Source organism: Heteronotia binoei, chromosome 9 (genome assembly GCF_032191835.1).
Source record: "Heteronotia binoei isolate CCM8104 ecotype False Entrance Well chromosome 9, APGP_CSIRO_Hbin_v1, whole genome shotgun sequence".
NCBI classification, from domain to species: domain Eukaryota; kingdom Metazoa; phylum Chordata; class Lepidosauria; order Squamata; family Gekkonidae; genus Heteronotia; species Heteronotia binoei.
Genome location: NC_083231.1, coordinates 119,219,631 through 119,236,314, shown reverse-complemented (window position 1 = coordinate 119,236,314; position 16,684 = coordinate 119,219,631). Strand labels below are relative to the sequence as shown.

Genomic DNA, 16,684 nt, shown 5'->3' with positions numbered 1-16,684 from the left:
CACACATTTTGTGGCTCTCAAAGCCCTCACCACCCTGTTGGCTAGCTTGGAGAAAGAATTTGTCTCTTTAAATTACTTCTCCAAGCCAAGCCAGCCAGGGGCTTGGAGAATGCATTTAAAGATGCTTTCTTTCCACCTCCCCTCCCTCCCTCCCTCCCTCCCTCCTTCCTTCCTTCCTTCCTTCCTTCCTTCCTTCCTTCCTTCCTTCCTTCCTTCCTTCCTTCCTTCCTTCCTTCCTTCCTTCCTTCCTTCCTTCCTTCCTTCCTTCCTTCCTCCCTCCCTCCCTCCCTCCCTCCCTCCCTCCCTCCCTCCTTCCTTGCAGCTCTCAAACATATGACTTTCATGTCTTGCAGCTCTCGACTATCTGATATTTATTCTATGTGGCTCTTACATTAAGCAAGTTTTGCCACCCCTGGTCTATAATTTCCCCCACAGCTTTAAGACTGACGGTTTTATTCAGAACGTCAGCTTCCGTGTGCTAGAAGCACACTTCATCAGGCAATAGGGTGGAACGACAAGCAGTCCTAAATATAGAGACTGCTTGCCACTCCACTCTGTTGTCTGATGAAGCTTACGAAAGCTGACATTCTGAATAAAACTTTGTTGGTCTTAAAGGTGCACCTTGACTCCTGCTTTGTTCTGCGGCTTCAGACCGACACGGCCGCCACCTGGTTCTATCTTCCCCACAACTGCTCAAAATGTGGGGCCTCTAGCAATCTGCTGTGGAGTCCATGTACTACTTGGCTGGAGGTCCTCAGAAGGGAACTCTTCTGGGCTTCCCACAGGATGCTCCTCTCCATAAACAGGAAAAAGCAAGCCGATGACTCCACAGTCTTTTGTTTGCCTGCAGGATCAGCTTCTCTGACTGGGCGACAGAACTTTTAGGTTAGGGAAGACCAAGCAGGCCCAGTCTGTGTTTGCTTAAAGCAGAGGTGTCAAAGGGGAGGGACGGTGGCTCAGTGGTAGAGCATCTGCTTGGGAAGCAGAAGGTCCCAGGTTCAATCCCGGCATCTCCAACTAAAAAGGGTCCAGACAAATAGGTGTGAAAAACCTCAGCTGGAGACCCCTGGAGAGCCACTGCCAGTCTGAGAAGACAATACTGGCTTTGATGGACCGAGGGTCTGATTCAGTATAAGGCAGCTTCATATGTTCATATGTTCATCTGCTTGGTAAGCAGAAGGTCCCAGCTTCAGCCCGCGGCATTACAGCTCGTAAAGGACTGGGCAGGAGGTGATGGGAAACACCTCAGCTTGAGACCCTGGAGAGCAGGGAAAGAAGTTTTCGCGAAGCTACTTAAGAGTATTTGCAAAAGGCACCAGGTAGTTTGCGAACACATGAAGTTGCCTTCTACTGAATCAGGCCCTCCCTTCATCAGGGTCGTTATGGTCTACTTAGCATGTGGAATTCACTGCCACAGGAGCTGGTGACAGCTGCAAGCATAGCCAGGATTGGATAAACAGCTGGGCAGAGGTCCATCAGTGCTATTAGCCACAGCGTATTGTTGAAACTCTCTGTCTGGGGCAAGTGATGCTCTGTTTTCTTGGTGCTTGGGAGGGGCAACAGCGGGAGCGCTTCTAGTGTCCTGGCCCCACTGATGGACCTCCTGGTTTTTTTGGCCACTGTGTGACACAGTGTTGGACTGGATGGGCTGTTAGCCTGATCCAACATGGCTTCTTTATGAACACACGAAGCTGCCTTCTGCTGAAACAGACCGTTGATCCATCAAATTTAGTATTGTCTACTTAGACTGGCAGCGGCTTTCCATGGTCTCAAGCTAAGGTTTTTCACACCTATTTGCCTGGACTCTTTTTAGCTGGAGATGCCGGGGATTGAACCTGGGACCTTCTGCTTACCAAGCAGATGCTCTACCACTGAGCCACTGTGTCTCCCCTTAGACATATGAACATATATGAACATATGAAGTTGCCCTCTACTGAATCAGACCCTAGGTCCATCAAAGTCAGTCTTGTCTACTCAGACTGGCAGAGGCTCTCCAGGGTCTCAAGCTGAGGTTTTTCACACCTATTTAACTGGACCCTTTTTAGTTGGAGATGCTGGGGATTGAACCTGGGACCTTCTGCTTACCAAGCAGATGCTCTACCACTGAGCCACCTTCCCTCCCCAAATGGATTTATATCCCGCTCTTATACTCTGAGTGGTCACAATCTCCTTTACCTTCCCCTCCCCCACAACAGACACCCTGTGAGGTAGGTGGGGCTGAGAGAGCTCTTATAGCGGCTGCCCTTTCAAGGACAACTCCTACAAGAGCTACAGCTGTCCCAAAGCCATTCCAGCAGGTGCAAGTGGAGGAGTGGGGAGTCAAGCCCGGTTCTCCCAGGTTAGAGTCTGCACACTTAACCACTGCACCAAACTGGCTCTCTTCTTACGTTTTCCATTGACTTTTCTTTCAGTAATGTCCCCATCATGAGATTCTTGGTGCTTTATGCTTCCTCTGTTTGCCTCTTCAATATTTAATGGATTTCCGTTCATAATGAATGTGGCGGCAGACGAGAAACTTTAGCCTTTCTTCAGCTGTGATAGATTTTTGACAGCAAGCTTTTGAACCTTCTTGGGGAACTCCCGGCGGCCCCGAAAACAGCGCTCAGCTCTGATGGTTCTTGCGTGTCAGGACTTGCCCGTTCAGCCACCTGCGGTGTCTTAAGATTAAAGATTTATGGTCTGCCAGGGAACTTAAGCTGCATTGTGTCCTACCCCAAGGGAATGGAGCAGAGTTCAGGCTTCTTGGCTTTCAGATTTGGAAAGAAATAGTGCCTTGGAACAGTGCAAGTGAACGCCACTTCTTGGAACCTTTAAGCACTATTCTGGAGGTGTCTGGCACCGGTGTGTGGTGGTGGTGGTGGGGGGCTAACCTTGGGATCCAACCTTTCTAGGCCTTCAAACGGTAACCTGGCATTTTGGGAACGACTGCTTTGTTCTCCGAAACCTGCCTCCATTGAGCAAACTGAAAGGCGGTGTTATTTTCAGTGCAGGCCAAAAACGTGGAAAGAGAGTTGACCCAGTTCCCTCTCGGCCTGCTGCAGGAGCTCATGCAGAGAGAGCCTTAGAAACAGAACTTTTTTGCGCTGTGTGGGAAAGCAGGCCAGCCGCTCCCAGCGAAGCTTTTGCGAGCACCGCTACCGGGACAGCTCATCGAGCCTTGCCGGGCCTGGTGTCAGAAACGATAGGGACCGTGGAAAGACAGAAACATAGAAAGAAACGCCACCTCTCCAGTTGCATAAGAACATAAGAGAAGCCATGTTGGATCAGGCCAACGGCCCATCCAGTCCAACACTCTGTGTCACATAAGAGAAGCCCTGTTGGATCAGGCCAGCGGCCCATCCAGTCCAACACTCTGTGTCACATAAGAACATAAGAGAAGCCCTGTTGGATCAGGCCAGCGGCCCATCCATTCCAACACTCTGTGTCACATAAGAACATAAGAGAAGCCATGTTGGATCAGGTCAACGGCCCATCCAGTCCAACGCTCTGTGTCACATAAGAACATAAGAGAAGCCCTGTTGGATCAGGCCAAAGGCCCATCCAGTCCAACACTCTGTGTCACACAGTGGCCAAAAAACCCAAGTGCCAACAGGAGGTCCACCTGTGGGGCCAGGACACACAATATATATATACACACACACACACACACATATATATACACACTGTGGCTAATAGCCACTGATGGATCTCTGCTCCGTATTTTTATCTAACCCCCTCTTGAAGCTGGCTATGCCTGTATCCGCCACCACCTCCTGTGGCAGTGAATTCCACATGTTAATCACCCTTTGGGTGAAGAAGTACCTCCTTTTATCTGTTGTAACCTGACTGCTCAGCAGTTTCTTCGAATGCCCATGAGTTCTCGTATTGTGAGAAAGGGAGAAAAGAACTTCTTTCTCTACCTTCTCCATCCCATGCATAATCTTGTAAACCTCTCTCATGTCACCCCACAGTCGACGTTTCTCCAAGCTAATGAGCCCAAAGCATTTTAACTTTTCTTCATAGGGAAAGTGTTCCAAACCTTGAATCGTTCTAGTTGCCCTTTTCTGCACTTTTCCCAATGCTATAATATCCTTTTTGAGGTGCGGTGACCAGAATTGCACACAGTATTCCAAATGAGACCGCACCATAGATTGCAAAACACTGACAATTTGTAATACAAACCGCATTCGCCAAAACACCTTGCATAAGCAATGCACTAATGCAATTACAAAGCCATCCCTTGCACAACATGGCTGCTGTCGAGAATTCATAATGATTTATGAGTCCGACCAGGCCGGCGCTAGAGGTACCCGCGCTCCTAGGCCAGACTTCGATCCTCCCCCTGCCCCCCGGGTCAGGGCGGCTTACAGCATAAAAGCACTACAAAGAGTTAAAACAATACATATTATAATTTATCTGTTCTATAACAGGGGTGGCCGACGGTAGCTCTCCAGATGGTTTTTTTTTTTGCCTACAACTCCCATCAGCCTCAGCCATTGGAGAGCCCACCACCTCCCGTGGAAGCCTGTTCCACTGAGGAATCGCTCTAACGGTCAGGAAGTTCTTCCCAACGTTGAGCCGGAAACTCTTTTAATTTAATTTCAACCCATTGGTTCTGGTCCTACCTTCCGGGGCCACAGAAAACAACTCCACACCATTCTCTGTATGACAGCCCTTCAGGTACTTGAAGATGATGATCATATCACCTCTCAGCCGCCTGCTCTCCAGGCTAAACGTGCCCAGCTCCTTCAACCTTTCCTTATAGGATTCGGTCTCCAGACCCCTCACCATCTTAGTCACCCTCCTCTGGACCCGTTCCAGCTTGTCTATATCCTTCTTAAAATGTGGCGCCCGAAAATGAACACAAGACTCCAGGTGAGGTCTTCCCAGAGCAGAGGAAAGCAATACCATCACATCACGGGATCTGGAGCCCTCCATTCAAATTGCCAAGCCACTTCTTTCCTCCACCTGAGTCTTGGGCGGAGGAAAGAGCCAGTGCAGGGACTCGTCCCCGCTCCCAGGCTGTCTTCCCTGCAGAGGAAGAAGCCCAGAAGCGAGGCCGAATTTTGGCAGGGGAAAGAGACAGAGCTGCACCGGCTGGTGTGTGGGGAGGGGGCGCCTTGTAGTGCCCTGTAGGCCATGCGGCACTCTCGGCAGCCGCCTACACGGTATACTCCTATGCGCTGGGCCTGAGTCTGATGAAAAAACGGAACCAGTCCAGTTTCATTTCGGATGTACTATCCTTCCTCAAGGGACCATCTTGTCGCATGTATTGGAGCAGGAGACTTGGAAGTGCCAAAATTTCCTGGCTTCCTTAAGTTCTTGTTTGGTGTAGGAGAGCCAGTTTGGAGTAGTGGTTAAGTGCGCGGACTTTTATCTGGGAGAACCGGGTTTGATTCCCCACTCCTCCACTTGCACCTGCTAGCATGGCCTTGGGTCAGCCATAGCTCTCTTATCTGGGAGAACCGGGTTTGATTCCCCACTCCTCCACTTGCACCCGCTGGAATGGCCGTGGGTCAGTCATAGCTCTGGCAGAGGTTGTCCTTGAAAGGGCAGCTGCTGTGAGAGCCCTCTTCAGCCCCACCCACATCACAGGGTGTCTGTTGTGGGTGAGGAAGGGAAAGGAGATTGTGAGCCGCTCTGAGACTCTTCGGAGTGGAGGGCGGGATATAAATCCAATATCTTCATCTACCTCACAGGGTGTCTGTTGTGGGGGAGGAAGGTAAAGGAGATTGTGAGCCACTCTGAGACTCTTCAGAGTGGAGGGCGGGATATAAATCCAATTTCTTCTTCTTCTTCTTTTATTTTTATTCACGGAACGCCTCTACCAATTTGTAACTCTCAGCATTCTGTTGAATGCATCTGAATGCAGCCTTCAAACTGAACACAACTGAATGCTGGTGGATACAAATTGGTAGAGGCATGCCGTGAACAAAAATAGAAATAAAAAAAGATCTTAAGGAAGCCAGGACATTTTGTCACTTCCAAGATATATGAGAAGACGGCCCCTTGGGGAAGAATAGTACATCCGGAATGAAATTGGACCGGTTCTGTTTTTTTCCGTCGGACTCATCATAAATTGTTATGAATTTTGGACAGTATCTACATTGTGCATGGGATGAACATAAGAACATAAGAGAAGCCAGTGGCCCATCCAGTCCAACACTCCATGTCACATAAGAACATAAGAGAAGCCGTGTTCAATCAGGCCAATGGCCCATCCAGTCCAACACTCTGTGTCACCTAAGAACATAAGAGAAGCCATGTTGGATCAGGCCAGTGGCCCATCTAGTCCAACACTCTGTGTCTCATAAGAACATAAGAGAAGCCATGTTGGATCAGGCCAATGGCCCATCCAGTCCAACACTCTGTGTCTCATAAGAGAAGCCATGTTGGATCAGGCCTATGGCCCATCTAGTTCAACACTCTGTGTCACACAGTGGCCGATATATGTGTGTGTGTATATATATATACACACACACATACATACACACACACACATATATACACGCACACAGATATATACACTGTGGCTAATAGCCACTGATGGACCTCTGCTCCATATTTTTATCCAATCCCCTCTTGAAGGTGGCTATGCTTGTGGCCTCCACCACCGCCTGTGGCAGTGAATTCCACATGTTAATCACCCTTTGGGTGAAGAAGTACTTCCTTTTATCCATTTTAACCTGACTGCTCAGCAATTTCATTGAATGCCCACGAGTTATCTATTGTGAGAAAGGGAGAAAAGGACTTTCTCTACTTTCTCCATCCCATGCATGATCTTGTAAACCTCTATCATGTCACCCCGCAGTCAACGTTTCTTCAAGCTAAAGAGCCCCAAGTGTTTTAGCCTTTCTTCACAGGGATAGTGTTCCAAACTTTTAATCATTCTAGTTGCCCTTTTCGGGACTTTTTCCAATGCTATAATATCCTTTTTGAGGTGCGGTGACCAGTATTCCAAACCATCGCACCATCGATTTATACAGGGGCATTATGATACTGGCTGATTTGTTTTCAATTCCCTTCCTAATAATTCCCAGCATGGCGTTGGCCTTTTTTATTGCAAACGCACACTGTCTTGACATTTTCAGTGAGTTATCTACCACGACCCCAAGATCTCTCTCTTGGTCAGTCTCTGCCAGTTCACAACCCATCAACTTGTATTTGTAGCTGGGATTCTTGGCCCCAATGTGCATTACTTTGCACTTGGCCACATTTTGGATGGTTTTGGATCTTCTTTAGTGTACTGTTTATTCAAGGTGTTTTGATGAATGCGGTTTGTATTACACATTGTCACTATTTTGTAAACCGAGAGGGCCGTTCTGTTGGGCCGGGCTTTGTTGCTTTCTCCTTCACACCCCGCTCCTAACTGTCTTCCTCTCCTTTTCAGCTGCAGCCGCCTCCGACAAATCCAGGGCATTCTGATGCAGAGCAGCAAGTCCCAACCAGACGGAATACTGTGCATTTTAGGTAATGTCTCTTTGCTGGGAATGTAAGAAGGTGACTTTGCCTGGTGTTAATCGTGACTGGGGGACTAGCTCCGGATAGCAGAGGGAAGTTTCAGGAACTTCTGTTGTGGAATGAAACATTCAAGAAGCTGGCAAATACTCTGAGGAATGTCTGTTAACAGCTAGAGCTGGGGTGTCAAACATGCAGTCCGGGGGCTGAATCAGGCCCCTGAAGGGCTCTATGAGCAACCAGCTGTCATCTGTTTCCTTCTCTCTCTATATTGCTTTGTTCTGCATCGCAGCTTGCTTCGCGAGGCTTGCTCAATTGCACAGGAGCTACAGAGCAGTACCTCTGTTTTCTCCATTGGCTGAGGCTCCTTCTTTGGGGAGGAGGGCGGGGGGGAGGCAGAGCTTGTTTTTCCAGACTCTCTCAATCGCACAGCAGAGCTACTGAGCCAAGCCTCTCTTCCTTCTACTGGCTGAGGCTCCCCAGGCCCCTGGGGAAGGAAGGAAAGAGACAGAGCTTCCTTTGCCCAGTTCCCTGGATCCCATGGGAGAAATACCAAGAAAGCACCTTTAAGACCAACGAGTGCTAACGTTTTAAGCGTAAGTTTTAAAAAATAGATATATTCAAAAAGGAGTGGAAGAAATTTAAAGGATATATGGAGAAAGGGTTGAATGTAAAAAGACATTGTACAATTTTTTAGTATTGATGAGGGGAAAAAAATGTTGAACTTTGATCAGTTAGTGGTACCTTTAGTATTGAACTTAAATATATATCTTCGGGGAAGTCAAACAAGGGAGGGAGGGGGGATTGAAATATCATATGGGTTAGTACAGGAAATTTATAATTAAGTTTTGTAACCATATGTTATCAATAAATTGTTAAAACATACAAAAAATATTTAAAAGCCATTGGCTGGTTTGGCTCGGAGAAGCGATTTAAAGAGAGAAATGCTTTCTCCAAGCCAGCCGATGGGGTGGTGGGAGCTTCAAGAGCCACCCAGTATGTGTGGAAGAGCCACACGTGGCTCCCAAGCCACAGTTTGGCCAGCCTTGCTCTAGTCCACCCCCTGCAGCCGGCTTCCCAACAGAGCGGGTACCGATTTATGCACTAATGCTTGGTGTTCTATTTCCTAGATTTGCTGTGAAGAGGGAGGGACGGTTTGGGCCACGTTGAGCAAATTTTTGGTCAACTGCAAGTTGTTGCGGGGGGGGGGGGAGAAACTTTCCATTTCTGTATTTTTGCTTGGCAAGTCTGGCAGGCGAAGAGACTTGCATGCGGGCTTCTTGCTGAACCGTAGAAGAATCACTGAGGTCATAGAAAGCAGGAAGGCTGCAGAGAAGTCGAAGATGGCAAGGCAAGGCAGAACAGGAGAGCATGTGTTGTAGAAGAGCCAGGTTTAGGGGTCATGTGAAGGAAAGTGTGACTGAGAAACTGGTACGTATGCAGTCACAGACCAAAGGGGCTACTTACTCATGGAGGAAAGACGGTTGCTTTTGCAAAACCTCGCTGAAGCAGCCTGACTCCCTCCGGCCTCCTGTGGTTGGGGTTTCCCGTTTCTAGACAGTTGACCCACGATGAGTGATGCAGGTTGCTTCCCTGCCAAGTTTTCCGGGCCGCCTCCGTGCATTCCTCAGCCCCGAAGAAGAGGCCTGGTTATGCTCAAGGGAAGAAAGCGGGGGTGTGTGTGTGTGGGATGACAGTCTGCTGTTCAGAGATCCGGCTTGGCCTCTCTTGAGGGCTTTGTTGCCTCCCTCCCTTCTTGAACTTCTCAGTTTTGCCTCTTACATATTCACCCATGTCCATGAGAAACAGTTCACTTGCCTAGGCCTGAGGTGGCTAACGTTGCTTAATGTAAGAGCCACATAGAATAAATGTCAGATGTTTGAGAGCCGTAAGACATGAATGTCAGATGTTTGAGAGAAGGAAGGAAGGAAGGAAGGAAGAAAGGAAGGAAGGAAGGAAGGAAGGAAGGAAGGAAGGAAAATAGGTGGGGGAGGGAAGGAGAGGTGGGAAGAAAGCAACTTTAACTTTAAACGTTCTCCAAGCTGCCAGCTGGCTTGGCTCTGAGAAGTGACTTCAAGAGAGAAATGCCGTCTCCAAGCCGGCCAGTGGGACAGTGGGAGCTTTGAGAGCTGCGCAAAAGATGTGAAAGGGCCACATGAGGCTCCCGAGCCACAGTTTGGCCAGCCCTGGCCTAGGCCTTCGGAAAGACAGATTTGCACATAACACTGCGGTGGTCACCGCTAGAGACACAATTGTTGGAGTTGCAGCTTAGACTCCAAATCTTAGTGACCCTCACCCCCCCCCCCGCGATATTTCCACTTGGCTTCCAAACCTGATCATAGAAGTGACGTAGCATCATGAATTGCGGCAAATTAATTAGCAAACGATTGCCGTAAAGTAGCATCCTGAATAAAGGGAGACGCGGCCCTCGGTTTGCAAGTCCTGAGAATAGATGTTAGTGATAGGACATTGTGGGGGGACATTAATTCATAGGGTTACCATAAGTCAAGCACACTAAACACACACAGCATCTGAGTTTTCGTTTTCAGAACTTACAGGTGGGGTTAAGTAAAAGTACTGCATTCTCTGTCCCCTCCTCCTTCACCCATCTACTGCAAACTGTGATCTGGGAGAACTGTGTTCGATTCCCCACTCCCCCTCCACGTGCAGCTGTTGGTGTTATCTCGGGTCATCCGCAAGTTCTCAGCAGAGCTGTTCGCTCAAGAGCAGATCTCTCAGCCCCACGTGCCTTGCAGGGTGTCTGTTGTGGGGGAAGGGGAAGGAGATTGTAAGTGGCGTTCCCTCTAGGCTGAGCTGGTGTGAGCCGGCTCACAGTTTTTTAGCCTCCGGCTCACACGTTTTTGTCCTTGCTCAGGAACAATGACCCCCAGAGCAAGCTAATTGATGCAGCAGCTCACAACCTTAATGCCAGTAGTTCGCAAAGTAGAATTTTTGCTCGCAGGACCCCACAGCTTAGAGGGAGTATTGATTGTAAGCTGCTCTGAGACTCTGAGTGAAGGGCCGGGGTATAAATCCAATCTCTCCTCCTCCCCAGAAATTCAAATGCACCAAACAGTGGTGGAAGCAAGCAGCAGGTTCACTGTCTCCACGTCCCTTCTCCCCCCGTGAATTTTCCAGTTGTTCTTGGCACTGCAGTGTAGCTTTCAGGTATTTCCATGTGGGAAGGAATTCACGCTGCCATCTGGAATGGACGTTAAAAGCTTACGGCCCATGTACAAAAAGCCACCTGGTTGTCTCTTTGGCTAGGCTACTAGATGTGCATCCGGACCAGGGAGGATATGTTCAAGGGACTTCTTGCACCCGAGGGTGTGAAAATTAAAAAGAGTTGCTGTCTGCAAGATGGGAGGAACTTCCGCATGTATTGCTTTAATGGGAATAAACAGGGCTTTTTTTGTAACAGGGACTCCTTGCATATTAGGCCACGCACCCCTGATGTAGCCAGTCCTCCAAGAGCTTACAGGGCTCTTAGTCCAGGGCCTACTGGAAGCTCCAGGAGGATTGGCTACATAAGGGGGTGTGGCCTAATCAGGGCTTTTTTTGTAGCAGGAACTCCTTTGCCTAGTAGGCCACGCAGCCCTGATGTGGCCAATCCTCTAAGAGCTTACAGGGCTCTTAGTGTGGGTCTTACTGTAAGCTCCAGGAGGATTGGCTACATCGGGTGTGTGTGTGTGTGTGTGTGTGGCCTAATAGGCAAAGGAGGTCCTGCTAGAATTCCTTACAGGGCTCTTCGTACAAGGCCTATTGTAAGCTCCAGGAGGATTGGCTACATCGGGGCGGGGGGTGGCCTAATAGGCAAAGGAGGTCCTGCTAGAATTCCTTACAGGGCTCTTTGTACAGGGCCTACTCGAAGCTCCAGGAGGATTGGCTATGTCAGGGGTGTGTGGCCTAATAGGCAAAGGAGGTCCTGCTAGAATTCCTTACAGGGCTCTTCGTACAGGGCCTGCTGTAAGCTCCAGGAGGATTGGCTACATCAGGGGGTGTGGCCTAATAGGCAAAGGAGGTCCTGCTAGAATTCTTTACAGGGCTCTTCGTACAGGGCCTACTGTAAGCTCCAGGAGGATTGGCTACATCAGGGGGTGTGGCCTAATAGGCAAAGGAGGTCCTGCTAGAATTCCTTACAGGGCTCTTCATACAGGGCCTACTGTAAGCTCCAGGAGGATTGGCTACATCAGGGGGTGTGGCCTAATAGGCAAAGGAGGTCCTGCTAGAATTCCTTACAGGGCTCTTTGTACAGGGCCTGCTGTAAGCTCCAGGAGGATTGGCTACATCAGGGGCGTGTGGCTTAATAGGCAAAGGAATTCCTGCTACAAAAAAGCCCTGATTCAGTCACAACCCCTGATGCAGCAAACCCTTCTGGAGTTTACAGTAGGCCCTGAACAAAGAGCCCTGCCAGCTCTTGGAGGATTGGCTACATCAGGGGTGTGTGACCTAATACGCAAAGGAGTTCCAGCTACAGAAAAAGCTCAGGGAATAATTAAAACAAAGCAGTGCTGGCAACATTGGTGGGGGGGAGGGAATCGGTGCACAAGGAGGGCCGTGCTGATTGTATTTATAGACAGCGAGGCTTCTGCGACTTGGGAATTTCATGTGGATTTAAAAATTGCCTCCAGGAAGGAAAAAACCAGCCCAGCGCCAGCCCTGTTCTACAGGCATGGGAACGGACGGTGTTCCACTGCATAAATATTCTAGTTTGCATGACCTGCTTCGCTCTGAAAGGTACCTGAACGGCCTAGTTCACTTGCTGTGATTTCCTTGCACTTTTGCCCGGGGTCCCTGCACGTAAATCTGGCCTCGTTGGCAGCTGCCCGAGCTGTATCTTGGCCTCACCCTGTGCGGAAGCTTGAGCTGAACAGTCATATACCGGAAGCCAGGCAGCTGGAGCTGCGGCTGGTTCCAGCCAGCCGTGTTTGGGGGGAGGGAGGTCAGATGTTGACTGCGATTGGAACCCGTTCAGCTTTTAACCCTTGCTCGGGAAACACAGATTTGAGGCAGCCGAATGGGACGTTATAGCAATAGGTGCGGTGCACAGCTGGGGTTTTTATGTGGCCGAAACGCGTTTATGGGCTTCCGTTCTCTTAATTAAAGGCCCTGGTATTCTGCTCCTGGCGGGACTGCTGCAACATTGGTGTAGTGGTTAAGTTCCAGTGTAGTATTTATTTTTATTTTTATTTTATTCGATTTATATCCCGCCCTTCCCACCGGGGTGGGCTCAGGGTGCCTTACAACAGGAAAAAAAAAAGCTAACAGAGATCAGTTTAAATACGTTAATAATTATACAATAAAATACATAAAAACCTTAAAATACATAAAACTCACATCGATATACACTATGCTACCTTTCCTTAAATCAGTCTTTCAAATTTTCCATTATTCAATCTGATGTTCGAGATTTAATATTCAGGCATCCCGATCACAATTAATTGTATGCCAACCGGAAGAGGGCTGTTTTACAGGCCCTGCGGAACTGTTCAAGGTTCCGCAGGGCCCTCACCTCCTCCGGGAGCTGGTTCCACCAACAGGGAGCTGCAATCGAGAAGGCCCTGTCCCTGGCCGCTTTCAGACGGGCCTCCTTTGGCCCAGGGATTGTAAGGAGGTTCTGAGACCCCGACCTCAGCACTCTCTGGGGAACATGTGGGGAGAGACGGTCCCTAAGGTAGGCAGGTCCCAGTGGTTTGGTGTAGTGACTGAGTTTGATAAGAATAAAAAAAGCAAGTCTCTTGGAAGCACCACACCCTAAGCTGATTACTGGACTCCGATAAAGGCCTGTCGGTAAGCGGCCTGGACATGTGAAATACAGCAGACCATTTCAGAAATTGCTCAAAATAAGACCAGGCGGTAGAAACGCCTTATGGGCAGTTAACACCAAGGGGCCAAAGGAATGCTGAAGGAGGATAGGGAAACGGCTGAGAAGCTGAATGAATTTTTTGCCTCCGTCTTCACTGTGGAAGTGTTTGCCTGCTCCGGAACCACTTCTGTTGGAAGGGGCGTTGAAAGACCTGAGCCAGATTGAGGTGACAAGAGAGGAGGTCCTACAACTGACGGACGAATTAAAAAATAATAAGTCACCGGGTCCAGATGGCATACATCCGAGAGTTCTGAAAGAACTCAAAGTTGAACTTGTGGATCTTCTGACAAAAATCTGTAATCTTTCGTTGAAATCTGCCTCCGTTCCTGAGGACTGGAAGGTAGCAAATGTCACCCCCATCTTTAAAAAGGGTTCCAGAGGAGATCCGGGTAACTACAGGCCAGTCAGTCTGACTTCAATACTGGGAAAGTTGGTAGAAACCATTATCAAGGACAGAATGAGTAGGCATATTGATGAACACGAGTTGTTGAGGAAGACTCAGCATGGGTTCTGTAAGGGAAGATGTTGCCTCACTAACCTGTTACATTTCTTTGAGGGGGTGAACAAGCATGTGGACAAAGGAGACCCGATAGATATTGTTTACCTTGACTTCCAGAAAGCTTTTGATAAAGTTCCTCATCAAAGGCTCCTTAGTAAGCTCAAGAGTCATGGAGTAGAAGGACAGGTCCTCTTGTGGATCAAAAACTGGCTAATTAATAGGAAGCAGAGAGTGAGTATAAATGGGCAGTCTTCGCAGTGGAGGACGGTAAGCAGTGGAGTGCCGCAGGGCTCGGTACTGGGTCCCATGCTCTTTAACTTGTTCATAAAGGATTTGGAGTTGAGAGTAAGCAGTGAAGTGGTCAAGTTTGCGGATGACACTAAATTGTTTAGGGTGGTACGAACCAGAGAGGATTGCGAGGCACTCCAAAGGGATCTGTTGAGGCTGGGTGAGTGGGCATCAACATGGCAGATGTGGTTCAATGTGGCCAAGTGCAAAGTAATGCACATTGGGGCTAAGAATCCCAGCTACAAATACAAGTTGATGGGGTGTGAACTGGCAGAGACTGACCAAGAGAGAGATCTTGGGGTCATGGTAGATAACTCACTGAAAATGTCAGGACAGTGTGCAATTGCAATAAAAAAGGCCAACACCATGCTGGGAATTATTAGGAAGGGAATTGAAAACAAATCAGCCAGTATCATAATGCCCCTCTATAAATCGATGGTGCGGTCTCATTTGGAATACTGTGTGCAATTCTGGTCACTGCACCTCAAAAAGGATATTATAGCATTGGAAAAAGTGCAGAAAAGGGCAACTAGAATGATTACAGGTTTGGAACACTTTCCCTATGAAGAAAGGCTAAAACGCTTGGGGCTCTTTAGCTTGGAGAAACGTCGACTGCAGGGTGACATGATAGAGGTTTACAAGATTATGCATGGGATGGAGAAGGTAGAGAAAGAAGTACTTTTCTCCCTTTCTCACAATACAAGAACTGGTGGGCATTCAATGGAATTGCTGAGCAGTTGGGTTAGAATGGATAAAAGGAGGTACTTCTTCACCCAAAGGGTGATTAACATGTGGAATTCACTGCCACAGGAGGTGGTGGCGGATACAAGCATAGCCAGCTTCAAGAGGGAGTTAGATAAAAATATGGAGCAGAGGTCCATCAGTGGTTATTAGCCACAGTGTGTATATATGTATGTATATATATATAAATTATTGGCCGCTTTGTGATACAGAGTGTTGGACTGGATGGGCCGTTGGCCTGATCCAACATGGCTTCTCTTATGTTCTGATGTTCTTAACAAGTTCCACTTTGGTGTAGCGGTTAAGTGTGCAGGCTCTTATCTAGAGAACCGGGTTTGATTCCCCACTCCTCCACTTGCACCTGCTGGAACGGCCTTGGGTCACCCATAGCTCTCTTCTCTGGGAGAACCGGGTTGGATTCCCCACTCCTTCACTTGCACCTGCTGGAATGGCCTTAAGAACATAAGAGAAGCCATGTTGGATCAGGTCAGTGGCCCATCCAGTCCAACACTCTGTGTCACACAGTGGCCAATATACCCCCAAGTGCCATCAGGAGGTCCACCAGTTGGGCCAGAACACTAGAAGCCCTCCCACTGTGCCCCCCCAAGCACCTAGAATACAGAGCATCACTGTCCCAGACAGAGAGTCCCAACAATCAGCTGTGGCTAATAGCCACTAATGGACCTCTACTCCGTATGTTGATCCAGTCCCCTCTTGAAGCTGTCTGTGCTTGTAGCTGCAACCACCTCTTGTGGCAGTGAATTCCACATGTTAATCACCCTTTGGGTGAAGAAGGACTTCCTTTTCTCCGTTCTAACCCGGCTGCTCGACAATTTCATGAAGTGCCCACGAGTTCTCATATTGTGAGAAAGAGAGAAAAGGACTTCTTTCTCTGCCTTCTCTATCCCGCGCATAATCTTGTAAACCTCTTAACATGTCACCCCTCAGTCGACGTTTCTCCAAGCTAAAGAGCCCCAAGTGTTTTAACCTTTCTCCATAGGCCTTGGGTCAGCTGTAGCTCTCACAGAGCTGTCCTTGAAAGGGAAGGTTCTGTCAGAGCTCTCTCAGCCCCACCCACCTCACAGGGTGTCTGTTGTTGGGGAGAAAGGTAAAGGAGATTGTGAGCCACTCTGAGATTCAGAGTGAAGGGCAGGGTATAAATCCAATAATATCATCATCAAAAATCTCCTCCTCCAGGAGGGGAAAGGAACACTGTTTTTCTTCCGTCACAGGCGAGAATTTGTGTACCCGTGCATTTCTGCTGCACCCCTAAGGCAGGAGTTTAAAACCCTTTTGAGACAGTGGGCAGCTTTGGAATTCTGACCCGGCGGGAGAAGTTTAAAGAAGACTGGAGTAAATTCAAAGTTACGTGGAAATACAATGGAGGGTGAAGAGCCACTTAGTGGTTTATGACAACATTAACTGAACTTTAAATGATAAAGAAGAATTGTGATTATTGAATTAGTAGAATATAGTTATATGGTAATTATGTATGTATGAGTTAAGATAAAATCAAGACAGTTGGAATTCCGGAGTTGGTTTTATAACTTTGGGCTTTGTGTTTAATAAGCACTAAGGGAATTATAGAGAAAGGGTTAGGGAAAGATGGCTCTTTGTGTAAACATTTTATAATGGTGAAAAGATATTTAGTAGTGCATGACAACATTAATTGAACTTTTAATGATAAAGAGGTACTGTGCTATTGTGATAAAAGTATTAGTAGAACATAGCTACGTAGTAAATATATATATATGAGAGTTAAGATAAGACTAAGATAGAGGAAGCCCTGGAACTGAATTAATAATTATGTGCGATGTGTTTAATAAGTGCTAAGTGATTATTAGTGAAAAGGT

The 16,684-nt window shown here is 48.1% G+C and overlaps 1 protein-coding gene across 1 annotated transcript in view; it reads left to right on the top strand.

Annotated features, from left to right (window-relative positions):
• The window catches only part of DNAAF9 (dynein axonemal assembly factor 9), a 186,789-nt gene that overhangs the window by 13,629 nt on the left and 156,476 nt on the right, over positions 1–16,684 (top strand). The window contains 1 exon segment of the mRNA XM_060247199.1: positions 7,370–7,449. Coding sequence (XP_060103182.1) covers positions 7,370–7,449 — 80 coding nt within the window.